Here is a 12,934-nt window from a genome sequence, read left to right as displayed (position 1 = left end):
AACACTGGACAACTTCTGGGGAAAACTGTGATTGCCCTGAGCGGGATTTGAACCCACGTCCCCCTGATCACTACACTATCAATTTCTCCTCAACTTGGACTGTGAATTCATTTGCGATCTTCCTGGCGGTGATGCGTTGTTGGCTCAAGGGCGTTTTATCATTCAGGAACAGGACTACATCGGATCATCCGAAGACGATTCACAGGCTACCAGAAATACCAATTTATATTTAGAATGAAGAACTGGAAATCCAAAGATGTAGTCACGAGCCAGTACGAAATACTGACTGATCCATTTTGAATGAAAAAACACATATGCCGTGAGTGGGAATCGAACCCGCGTTCCCTGGATTACACGTCAGGTGTGCTAACCACTGCACCATCACGACAACCCTGCTGGAAATAGAGCAATCGGAGAGGTGATTTGTTAGTCGCGAGGCTCCCCGGCGTTTTTTTCATTCCAAATGGATCACAAACATAATGAACTCGTATCGACTTGCAGGCACAAAATACAAATTATCTTGCCTAGTATTATTCATTACAATCAGAGTGCCTACGTCAAAGGAAGAACTGTATTTGATGCAATACGCACAATTGACGATGTTTTGAAGTACACTGAAAGATATAAAATTGACGGTCGTATGCTCGCCGTTGATTTCCAGAAAGCCTTTGACTCGGTGAATAGGAATTTTTTGTATGAGACACTTTCCACCTTTGGCTTTGGTCCTTCCTTTATTCAGTGGGTTCGTACTTTTTACCAGAATATTTCAAGTTGTGTTGTTAATAATGGATTTGCTAGTGGTCATTTTCTGATTCAAAGAGGCGTTAGGCAGGGTGATCCACTTTCGCCATACCTTTTTATTATAGTTTTAGAGGTTTTAGCCACAAGAATACGTGGGAATGCAAGTATTCGAGGTGTTAATGTGGATGGCAACGACATCAAATTGCAAATATTTGCAGATGATTTAACAGGATTTGTGAGAAATGAGCAATCATTCAATAGATTTCTTGATACAACTGAAGAATTTGGTGATTGTTCAGGCCTCCGCATTAATTATGATAACATGAAGATACTTTTTCTTGGGAATCAACTTCCAAAACATGTGAATGATGAAACTGAAATAAGGAAGGCTAAAGTTAAGAGGGCAGTGAAAATCCTGGGCGTGCATTTCACGTATGATGTTGCCCTTAGGCAAAAGCTTAATTTCGATGAAATCATGCACTCAATCAAAGAAAACCTCACTGCTATCGGCAGAATTCAAATTGTTAAAACCTTTGTAATTCCAATAATTATGTACCGTGCTGGCTTAACTAATTTAGACAAAGAAGTGATCAAAGAAGCCAATAGCATTATATATGATTTTATATGGAGTTATACTACATAACAAAAGAATAACATTCAGTTACAAGTATATGTATCCCTCATATTATTACACATGCATGTAATGCAAGGGATAAGTAAGTCTAAGCCAGGTTACTGAGAAAGTAAAAGTGAAGGGATTGTGCCCATTTTGTTGTATATCAGTATCTTCGAATCTTGTATATGGGGAAAATTGTGCTGTTGCATAATTATGTATTTTCGTAACGTTTTTGGCTGCTTTATGTAGAAGAAAACATTTATCATGCTCATCGAGGACGACATCCACTTCTTCAATGCACAACAACACCCAAGTTCCAGTACCAAAAGAACTGCCTGGCACATGTGCACTGGTCTCATGGACATTAAGCCATCTGTTACAGCCATCACACTACCAGCAGAATGTCAGAAGCTCCATCGTGTTGTCCATGTTTTGTCCAAATCTGGTACACTCAAACAGTGTAGCGGTGGAGTGTCAATTGAAGCTATACTGAAGCACTTTAAGAAAAACATTAACCATTTCTTTAAAATTAACATACATGGCCACATTGTCCTAGGAGTACAAAACAATTAAAATGAGTGATGCCAAGAAAAGCTGTGAAAACCTGAGGTATATAAAAAAAGTAGAAGCAACAATAACCAAATAATTTAAGGATATAAAAAATATCGAGATAAAAAAAAAAAACTTAAATGGGCGTTCTTTGGCTAAAAAACATTAAACATTGCTGCAAGCTTTCGACCACTAGAAAAATGAAGTAAAAATTTGGAGAATATAGAGTGAAATAAAAAGGATAACAATAAAGTGAATTGGGGGGAAAAGGTGATTAAGAATTTTTGTTAAAAAGTATGCGGTATTGTCCTGGAAGTGGGCAGGAGTTATTGTCCGCGTCAGGCGTGGTAAAGGTGTGCCAAGATTCTAGAAATCTACTGATGCGGAAATTTCGTTTGTCAATGATCGACCCATTGATGAAGTCAATGACATGGTTGAGCGTGAGACCAAGCATGATAGGCAACTCTGGAGCCTTTGGCGGATGTCGTCACATTTCTAATATGTTTTTGTTTTCCTTTTGGAAAAGGATCTACCTGTTTTGCCAATATAATTCCAAGAGCAACTGCCACAGGAATTTTGTAGACAACATCGGGTTGTGAAGCTAATGGTGGTCGTGACTTAGGAATCGGAAATTCTTGTTGGAGCGTTTTTAATTGCCTATTGACAACGTTAATATCGTGTTTTGTTTTGTTTTGTTTTGTTTTGTTTTTTTAACAAACGTGTTAGGGGTTCGGTGACACCTTTGATGTACGGAAGGGACGCAAAGGAGTTGTATGGCTTAGGCGGTTCCACTAATTTAAAAAAAAAAAAAAACATACCAACTAGTTCTTCGGGGCAAGGAATCATGGAAGAACGGGTTCTTCTTGTCTTGATATTGTGGATATATTTAGAAGGATAGCCGTTGGACTGTAAGGCTGAATAGACTTTGTTGAATTCTCGATTTCTTCCTTCTGTGATGTTAGGGAGGTTCAAAGGTCTGTGTAAAAGGGTTGCCGTAGTGTTTTCCTTGTGTTTAATGTCATGGTGGGAGTTAAAATCTAGGTATCTGTCAGTGTGTCTTGGTTACCTGTAAACATCGACATGGATGGTCCCATTATGGCGAATTACTAAAGTGTCAACAATTGGAATTTGGCCATTGTTCTCGTGTTCAATAGTGAAGGAAATGTGAGGATCCAAATTGTTGAGTAATTTGTTGGGCTGGGATTTCATCTTTCGTGATAATTCAAAAGCTATCATCAACATAACGTTTTCACACTTTTGGGGCAACAGCTGAGGCAGAAATTGCCGATTCTTCGATCTCTTCCATGCATAGATTAGCAACAACAGGGCTAACGGGGCTACCCAGGGCGCAGCCGTAAACTTGTCTGTAGATTGTGTCACTAAACATGAAATAATTATTGGACAGAACAAAGTTTAAAGCTAGTATCTTCAATGTCTAATTTTGTCCTGGAGTGGAGAGAACTGTCCTCTTCCAGTTTTTCTTTCTTTTTTTTTTTTTAAGAGTAACATGCCTTGTTAACAGGGATGGCAGTGAACAGGAAAACCACATCAAAAGAGACCATAACTTCGTCATAATGAATAGAAATAGTTGAAATCTCTTGGGAAAATTGTAGGGAATTGGAAGCTGAATATTCATTGTGATTTTGGAGAGGGGATAGGATGTCCGTGAGAAACTTTGAGGTGTTCTAGAGTGCAGAATTAATACAAGTGACGATGTGTCTTAGAAGTTTCCCCTCTTTGTGCTGTTTGACAGATCCACGAATGGCTGGTGGAATGGCATCGACCAAGTGAAGCCTCCAATATATTAAAACCTCTATCTTTTGTTTGTTTGTTTTTTTAAGAGATAATAGCTTCGCATTTAGTTCACGTTCAATACGACGGAACGGAGATTTCGTAATTGACACATAGGTCATCCGGTCATTGAGTGGGGATTCCATATTATGGTCGTACTCTGATTTATCCATAACTGCGAAGCAATTGCCTGTATCAACTTTCATACTAATTCTAGATTGATCCTTTTTCAGGTTGTTAAGGGCTCTTCTGACTATCTTCATTTGGTGGTCGGACTCTATGGGCGGTGGTGGCGGAGGTGGTTCGAATGGCGTCTTTTGTGTCATCGGGAAGGTGGCGAATGGCAGCTTCGATTGCAGCCACAATGTTCTTCTGAGGAATCGTCGACGGAGATGGGGCAAAATTGGGACCTTTCTCGAGAAGAGACCCTTTTGCTGGAGAAAGTGGTTTACTGGAAAGGTTTACGACCCAGTTGGTTGCAAGTCGATTTCAAATTCGCAATTTTCTTGGAACGCCTAGCCTTTATGTTTTCCCGTACGGGTTGAGTTCTTTTGTGTGAGCGCTGAGAAGGTAGCATCGTCAATCAATGCTTTTAACTCGCGTTTACTTGTTTCGACGGTGTTGTTCGACGTCTTGATATGGTCGTGACAAATAGAAATCCTGGCTCGTAGACAATGTTTGCTTGCTCTGTTCATTATGTGTTTGAAAATTGGATGTTTGCCTGGCGGAGTAAACCTCAGCGATTTAGGAATCAATTAATTATTCAGAACCTTGTGTGTGAAATGGAGATGGCGGTGGTGTGTTTCTAGTTTGAACATATTTTTTCCAAGCGACGGAACCACCCAAGTCATAAAACTCCTTTGCGTCCCTTCCGTATATTAAAGGTGTCACTGAACCCCTAACACTTTTGTGAAAAGAAAAAAAAAAGAAAAAAAAAAAAAACACGATATTAACGTTGTCAGTATATAAGCCATAAAAAACGCTCCAATAAGAATTTCCGATTCCTAAGTCACGAGTCCCATTACCTTCACAACCCGATGTTGTCTACAAAATCCCTTGTGGCAGTTGCTCTTGGAATTATATTGGCGAGATAGGTAGATCCTTTGCCACGAGGAAAAAGAACATATTAGAAATGTGAAGACATCCGCCAAAGGCTCCAGAGTTGCCAATCATGCTTGGTCTCACAACCATGTCATTGACTTAAACAATGCGTCGATCGTTGACAAAGGAAATTTCCGCATCAGGAAATTTCTAGAATCTTGGCACACCTTTACCACGCCTGACACGGACAATAACTCTTGCCCACTTCCAGGACAATACCGCATACTTTTTAACAAAAATTCTTAATCACCTTTTCCCCCTAATTTCACTTTATTGTTATCATGTTTATCTTACTATAGATTTTCCGAATTTTTACTTCATTCAACTTTTTGCCCGTTGAAGACCTCAGCTGTAGTGGTCGAAAGCTTGCAGCAATTTTTAATGTTTTTTTAGCCAGAGAACGCCCATTCAAGTTTTTTATCATGACTCATCATGGCTGTGTTCCTTCAATTTTTTCATAAAAAATATTGTTTATTCTAATATACTATAGCTACAGTGTAAGAAATGAGGTACAAAATGCACATTTAAGTTTCCACATTTATCGAGTACAGCAATAACATGCTTAGTTAGGTTACTACAGAAACATGCAGTCTTTTATTTTCCGATTTCACAAACCAACGTTAGAACACTAAGGCACTGTCAATAGTGTATTATGCTCGTAAATGAATACTGATCCCCCTTTAATGTACAATGCCTATGCATTAGTAATTTTAGGCTCTACTTTGATGAAGCAGGAGGGGAACTACAGCGGTTAAAATACTACATAGCTGATAGATGAATTCCAGCAGAATCTCAGGAGTGTGCATGATTATGAAACCTCCCAAAATCATCTTCTGATGGAGGCCCCTGAATTGTGTGAATACCTGCGTCACTATGCCAGCATTATAACAGGAGATTTCCCAACATGGAAATACAACAAGAAAATTGTTGCCAAGGTTTGTCAATCAGTTTACATTTTTCGCTAACAGTCTTTCAATCTCTTACGATATTTATTGTCATTAAATGTTGTACATGTACGATAACAAAATCAAGTACACAATGACATTTCACGTGATGACACAGCCTATAGTTATTAAAGGGGAAGGTTATGAAACCCGACAAATTTCTTTGTTGTAGGTTTTTGTTCTCTTTTTTGGCCTTGACCGTGCAAAAAACACAAGAGTTGTTTACTCTGTACTGAGGAACTAGCCAATAGAAACGTGTTGGTTACGTAATTCATGCATAGTGTATGAGCGCAAAACAAAAGATTGTGCACGGTCGTGGACTTCCTAACCTAAATCTTGGCATCTTTGTTTGCTCCTTTGATGTTTGCCGAGCTTCCAAACCATTGCCCTCTTATTAACTATGCACAGCCTGACCTACACATTTTTTCATCACGCACATAGTTGAATGAAATTAATTTACATAAATTCGAAGTGCGGGTTATAAACGAAAGAATGAAATGATCCTCACACTTGACTGGACAATTTGAGCAATTGTCTCTTTTTGTCACCTAACTTGAACTCATGACTTCTGCGATACCGCTGCAATGTTCAACCAAGTGAGCTATGAAACCATACACTTGGAAGCCAGTCAATTTGTTGGGCTCATGTGTTCCCATTGCACTGGTATCGCATAAGTCATGGTATGCGCATAAGTCATAATTCCGTTGAAGCCAACTGAATTTTCCAAATGACTCTCTCAATTGTCGGGTTGCCTGTATATTATTAATTTTGCAAATATAAAGATTAGGGGTATTTAACACCGACAAGAAGCACGGCGTGATTTCCATGTTAAAAGAAAATAGAATCTAATTCGATGCCCATTTCCTGTTACTTTCCGGTCTGATTCTGACGAGCTTGTTTACAAGGTCGGTACTAAGTTTAACATTGAGAAACATGGTGGATTATATCATTCTAAATACATACGATGACAAGATTGGCTCTGGTTCTGTTAGCTATGCACATGATCTGAAAGACTGACTAACCTTAACTTCACAAAGGAAAGTTATTAACCTCCAGAGACAATATGTAGAGCTAAAAATACCAGAAAGTCATCTTGCAAGAATAAATTAACATAGTTCAAACAAGGTCGCTTACGATAACAAGACCTTGTCGCTGGGCAAGATGTCAGTCGTTTTTATTACGGACAGCGAGCTACAATCATTCCAAATCTGTAATTCTGCCTGACCCATATGCTGTTCAAATGATGCCAGAATTGAGTATTAGCTGGACAATTGTCGCAGTGGTGGAAGTGGTGTTGTCACAAGTGGCGCAGTGGTGATAGCATTTGCCTTCCACTAATGTGGCCCGGGATCGATTCCCGGATTCGACGCCTTATTTCACGGGTTGAGTTTGTTGGTTTTCTACTCTGCTCCGAGAGGTTCTTTCCCGGCTCTCCCCAATTAGTAGAGCACTCGTGCTTGGCAAAATAACCTTGGGACTTAAATAAAGTGATGCTGATGATGATGATGATGTCGAACCCAGTTTAAATGGCCTAGTTCCAACGAGCTGTTACAGCTCAGTGGTAGAGCATCCGATCTAGTAACCTAAAGTTCGTAGGTTCGACCTCCGCAAAGGAGCACTCGGATTTTTTCCGAGTATCCCCGAAAAAAAAACCTCTTCATTTCCTTCACCGGGATTAACATATAGAGCATTTTAATATGACCTATAGGTGGCTTTGTTGGTGTTCAAAAACAAAGAAGTAGTGGCTATGATGGTGTACTAAACTAATCCTCCGGGAACTGAACTCTATTTTTGCACAAATACTTTCCTTTGTTTCAATAATCCAATATGGCTGCTGTTCACGTGAGTGAAATTCTTCCATAACATCTGAGTATGAGTTTTTCCTTTTGAAATGAATTTCGTTCCTGAATGAAGTTCGTACCGCATTCGCGTGAAGAATATTGATCGGAAAGGTTTTCGCGCACGCTGTTTCCGCTTTCAATCAAGAACAAAATTAGCCCAACTTACGGTCGAAAACACCTACATCTTGAAAACGTTCTCATGCGCCAATTGTCTGACAGTGTACAGTTTGCGGCTTCATTTCGGTATGGAGGGCCATGAATTAGTAAATTGTCATTGCAAAACGTATACTTTATTTGCATTGAAACCCATAATGAACCCATTCTGGATTGCATTACTGTCTCGTACAGCCGTCCCAGAAGGGGGAAGTACGTTTATTCATGAGATCGGAAGAGCCCCAAAACTTAATTTGAGAAGAGGACATCTCTTTTATTGATACCACCGATGGGTTGGCTCAGTTGGTGAAGCATCGGACTACTGTGCAGGAGGTCATTGGATTAAAACTCCGACCGGATCAACACTCAGGGTATTGCAATGACTGAGGAGAAAGTGCTGTCTTTGTAATGACATATTCAAATGTCAGACTTCCTAGTTTTCGTGGATATGACATCTTCAAATGTTAGATTTTGCGGATAACGAAGATAAACCGTAGGCCCCAGCTCTTAACACTTCAATTTTCATAACCCCGTGAGACGAAAAAGAACCCACACACTATTCGCAAAGAGGAGGGCACGGAGTTCCCGGTGTTGTGGTTCGTCCTTTGGGGTTTGTTCCCGGTTTTTGCGGTCTGTCCTCACTGGTATATCATGGTTGGGAGGGTAAACTTTCGGAGTATCTAGAACACCAAGCTACTCTGGAATCCGATGGTAAATAAAGATATGATGATACTGACGATAATAATGATGATGATGATGATGATGATGATGATGATGATGATGATGATGATGATGATGATGATGATGATGATGATGATGATGATGATAATGATGAAGATGAAGATGATGAAAATGATGCAATGGGCATATTTATCCGTCTGACCAGCAACCGTAACAACAATTTGACTGCTCTACTACTGTACAACTCAAGGAGTACAAAAACAGCACCTTTATACCAACTAGAGTCGAAGTGTTAAGCGTATGTCAACCATGGGTCAAGTAACTGTGAACTACCAAGCGAACTACGCTTGCGCAGTACCTACATTGGCATATTTTCTTTCGAGGCAATTATTCGCTCAAACGGATCCGTCATTTATATTTTTATATAGGTTTGTTGAGGTTTCGGTAACACCACACACAATTGGAAATTTAAAAAGATTATAAATGACATAATACCAGAGTCAAAAATATACTCTACATCAAAACGTTTTCAGAAAATAATATTTGAAGACGTTTACATGACAAATTCGAAATAAGGACAACTCAGAAAGGGGGACGTACGGGTTGAAGCCCGTGGAAAAAATATTTTCGCCAGAACAGCTGTAACATTCTCACTTGCACCAATTTACCGTTCACCGCCTAGTACAAGACTAAATTAAACCTGTGTAAAAGCCTAAATGGTTTATACATAAAAGAAAACCTCTCATTTGTACATGTCATGACGCACGGCTGGAAAGGCAGGCCAGAGAAACTAGGGAAGAAATGAAGGCGAGTTATTTCCAGGGAATACACGAAAAAAAACAACAACAACAACAACAACAACAACTTTCTCGAATAAAACACAACTGGGTAAGAAATAGAAAACAAAAACCGCGACTGAAACCAAAAAAACAATAAAAACGTTCTTAATGACCAGGCGTACCAAACACCTCTTCTAATCACCTGTTCCAAACCAAATTCAAGACATTAGGACCAAACATGTTTTAGTGCGGTTATCAGTCATACGCGCCCATCAACGAATTTTTTTTAATATTTTAACACTAAAATTTAGGCGGATGTCAATCAAATGTTTCCATGACAATAGTCCTGTTTCGTTTTAGCGGCAGTTGAAGTCGTCATGGAAACATATTATTGCCGTAGAGCTAAATTTGCTTTCGAAATATGAAAAAAAAAAAAAATCGATGAGGGACGCGTGCGATGATAACCGCTGTAATCGTGGGTACTGAAGGGTAAATGGAACTTTAGAAATTAGTTTCTCAGAACAGAGTCAATTAGCAAAGTTGCTTGGCAACTGCCAGGATGAGTGGAACCAACAACCTTTTTTTAATCTAGCATGAAAAGAGTTAAGAGAGTTAGAAAAGAGTCTTAAGAGTTACGCAACTAACACAGCGAAGCAATCATTTTGCTTATTTCAATAATCTTATTTGTAATCTATAATCAATTTATTGTAATAAACGTAGCTACAATTTTTATCGTTTGACAACTTGTAAAAAAGCAAAGAAACCAGCACTTATTTTCTCGATGAAGTATATTACCTTTTCAGCTCTTTTAATAGTTAACCTTGATGAACCAACATATGTATCAATCCAGTCAGTACAGCAAACGTCCACGGAACAGGTTATTAAGCTTGCATCTTCTTGCTTGTAATCAAGCTTCAACTGGCTTAAATAGGGAGGGAGGGAGGGGATGGAAAAACAGGGTAGCAGATTGCAACGAACGGAATGATATATAAAATGAATCATATACTGAACTGCGAATTTTAATATATGATTCATTTCATATATCATTTCGTTCGTTGATTGATTCATCACGAGAACATTTGAACCCACAAATGACCAGCTCCCAACATTAGTGGCTTCATAGTTTAGTTGGCTAGAGCGTCGCACCAGCATCGCGAGGCCACGGGTTCAAATTTCGTTGAAGTCCTGGATTTTGTAAGGCCTATCTACGCAATTACTAAAGTTTCGTTCAAAATTGGGAAGATCATAGCTTCACTTGAAGTAGATTGCAACCGGGCACCTTAGATGGTTTTTTCATTACGTCATGGCCGCCATGTTTATGCACAAAAAAAGTTCTGTCATTAGTGGGGCTGTGTCACGGCAGTACGGTTTACTTTTTGTAGTTTTACTAAATGCTAATCATGTTGTTGTTGTTGTGGTTGTTGTTGTTGTTGTTGTTTTAATCAGTATCGAATCAGTAGTTGTGATTGATTGCACCCTCGATACATGTCTTTCCTTTATTCTGCCTGCTTACTTGTATTCTGTATAAGGATGTATTTAGATTGTTACTTTCTACATCAGTATTATGCTGATATCTTAATGGCTAGCTTTTTATTCTATTTTATTATTTAATATTGCATGTTTTGACAAGCTGTGATGACATGTATTTCTGTTCTGTCATTATACGCGCTTCGACTAGCCAATGCTATCAAGATTTGCGGGTAGCGGCCATTTTTGTTCTCCTTGGTCACGTAACAACTAAATTGATTTGAAATAGGCCTCATGCCAGATGACGTCATATGGTAAAAATTCAACACCAAGCCTCGTTTGCACAAAATTGTTTGCATCTGGACATTCAGCTCGAGCTAAAGTTTACAAGTTTGATTTTGCATTCGAGGCATTGTGGTGAAATCAGCTAGTCAGATGTCATCACGCATAAGAGCTATTGAATTGAATTGAACTTTACCACTGCTTTTTTGACACCTCCATTTGTTCCGGGGACAAAGCTACATTATATACCTTCAACTGTGCAATATTGCCTCTGAAATAATTTCCATCGCCAAGCCTCACTCCAAGCCTGGCATTGTCCTGTGTTCCCAGTTGAAACCCGGTGCCAATGTTTTTGCTTTCAACCTTGTCTCCGTCAACCAACAATTTGGCTTCACCGGATAAGTGGTTGTACGATGCACCGACAAATGTCCACTTATCCGTTGTAGCACGAGCAGACCTGAGGGATTGGGTTTTTTTGTAATCACGTTTTCTAAAGTGGACAAATACTTCCTCATATTTTAAACGGAGCACAACACCCTTTTTGTGATCGTCTGACGCATAGTTAAATACAGGTCCGTCTTGTCCCTTATAGTTTAACCAACACAACACTGTCATCGAATAGTTTACATTCAAAACTCCACCAGGGAAGTTGATAAACTCGATGTAGCTATTTTCTCGTCCTTGAAACTCATAAGACCCGTCTGCTCTTCCATCAGGCCCTGGAGCAAGAACAACATTGAGAGGATTCCCTTGGGGTACTCGATTATTTATTTCTTTGGTACTGTATGAGATGTTCAGAGGGAACCAGGCAACCGGATCAGGTGGATCTGCTGTAAGGAAAAAAGATCCGGCATTTGTTACTTCAGAAAACAAGCTGCAAAGGAGAAAACTAGCCACGCATATGTTTATACCATTCAGTGCAAGAAAAATAACCGCAAAAAAATGGATAGGAACAAGACCAAAACTAAACTAAAATAATGACAAGGCGAGTATTAGAGCAAGGAACGTGACAATGACAATAGCCCACTTTCGATATATTAAAATCCAGTCTTAAACGAAATGCATCATTTCGAGGCTCTGGGGTATAAACTCATACAAATCCTTATATTTACTCCCCAGAGCCTCGAGATGATGCCTTTTGTTTAGGACTGCATTTTAATATATTGAAATTGTACTGGAATATAATCAAGAAAATTTCCGAAAGTAAATAACTCTTACCAATAGAGTTCGAGGTCCGTGCTCTAAGTTACGTATCACGCTGAAGTTTTTTTCTTTTTTTTTTTTTTTTTTTTAATATTTATGAATCAACGGGGAAAACGAAGATCCTTAACTTTCAGTACCGACCTCGAGAAAACGAAGTTAGTCAGATATCTATTATATCTCTAAGGTAACCAGGAGTGCGGGAAAGACAACTAGTCGAAGTTAACGAATAAATCTTTCCGGATTTTTTAAATGGTTGTATGCAATATATTCAAAGACTTTTATTTTACAAGTTCATTTAACATAAACGACATGTAAAACTTGGAATAGAATGTTCTGTTTTTTTTTTAATTTAGCGGGCCGTACAGTAGTAATAAAGGCTGTGTCGCCAAGCCATTCATATGAAAAATTAGCAGACGAAAGCTCACCAAAGTGCCCCGAAAATTACGCATTGCTATTCTGGTTTATAGGTAAGAACTGCCTTACTCTCCGTACATGTACACAAATCACCCATCCTCACCTGTGCAGTTATATCCGTCTCCAGTGTAACCTGGTTTGCATGTGCAGCTGTATGAGCCATGACTGTTCTTGCATATGGCGTCGATGCTGCAGTTTGCATCTCCTGAAGTGCACTCGTTTATATCTGCAATCAAATGAATATGAATTAGAAAAATTGAAGGAAAAGGGAAAGATCCAAGCAATTTAATTTCAACGAGATATATTGATTAGAATATTATTAGCAAGGAAAAAGCTTTTGGTTCATTGGTTATGACAAGTGCTGTGTCCCCG

At 39.0% G+C, this 12,934-nt stretch overlaps 1 protein-coding gene and 1 non-coding gene across 3 annotated transcripts in view; both read right to left on the bottom strand.

Annotated features, from left to right (window-relative positions):
• Window positions 1-315: 315 nt before the first annotated feature.
• Trnat-ugu (transfer RNA threonine (anticodon UGU)) lies at window positions 316-388 on the bottom strand. Its single transcript has one exon. It is a non-coding gene; the product is annotated as a tRNA-Thr (tRNA).
• A 9,884-nt stretch (window positions 389-10,272) lies between these two features.
• The window catches only part of LOC138006202 (sushi, von Willebrand factor type A, EGF and pentraxin domain-containing protein 1-like), a 12,356-nt gene continuing 9,694 nt past the window's right edge, over window positions 10,273-12,934 (bottom strand). The window contains exons 4-5 of one of the 2 annotated variants that reach the window (XM_068852376.1): window positions 12,666-12,788; window positions 10,273-11,775 (exon numbers count right to left, since the gene is read on the bottom strand). In XM_068852376.1, the coding sequence (XP_068708477.1) occupies window positions 11,138-11,775; window positions 12,666-12,788 (761 nt within the window). In that variant the 3' untranslated portion in view covers window positions 10,273-11,137. The remainder of the gene's footprint in view (window positions 11,776-12,665; window positions 12,789-12,934) is intronic. The other variant, XM_068852377.1, reaches the window with a different exon arrangement.

The sequence above is a fragment of the Montipora foliosa genome, chromosome 6 (assembly GCF_036669935.1).
Source record: "Montipora foliosa isolate CH-2021 chromosome 6, ASM3666993v2, whole genome shotgun sequence".
NCBI lineage: Eukaryota > Metazoa > Cnidaria > Anthozoa > Scleractinia > Acroporidae > Montipora > Montipora foliosa.
This window is presented reverse-complemented; position numbering and strand designations above follow the sequence as displayed.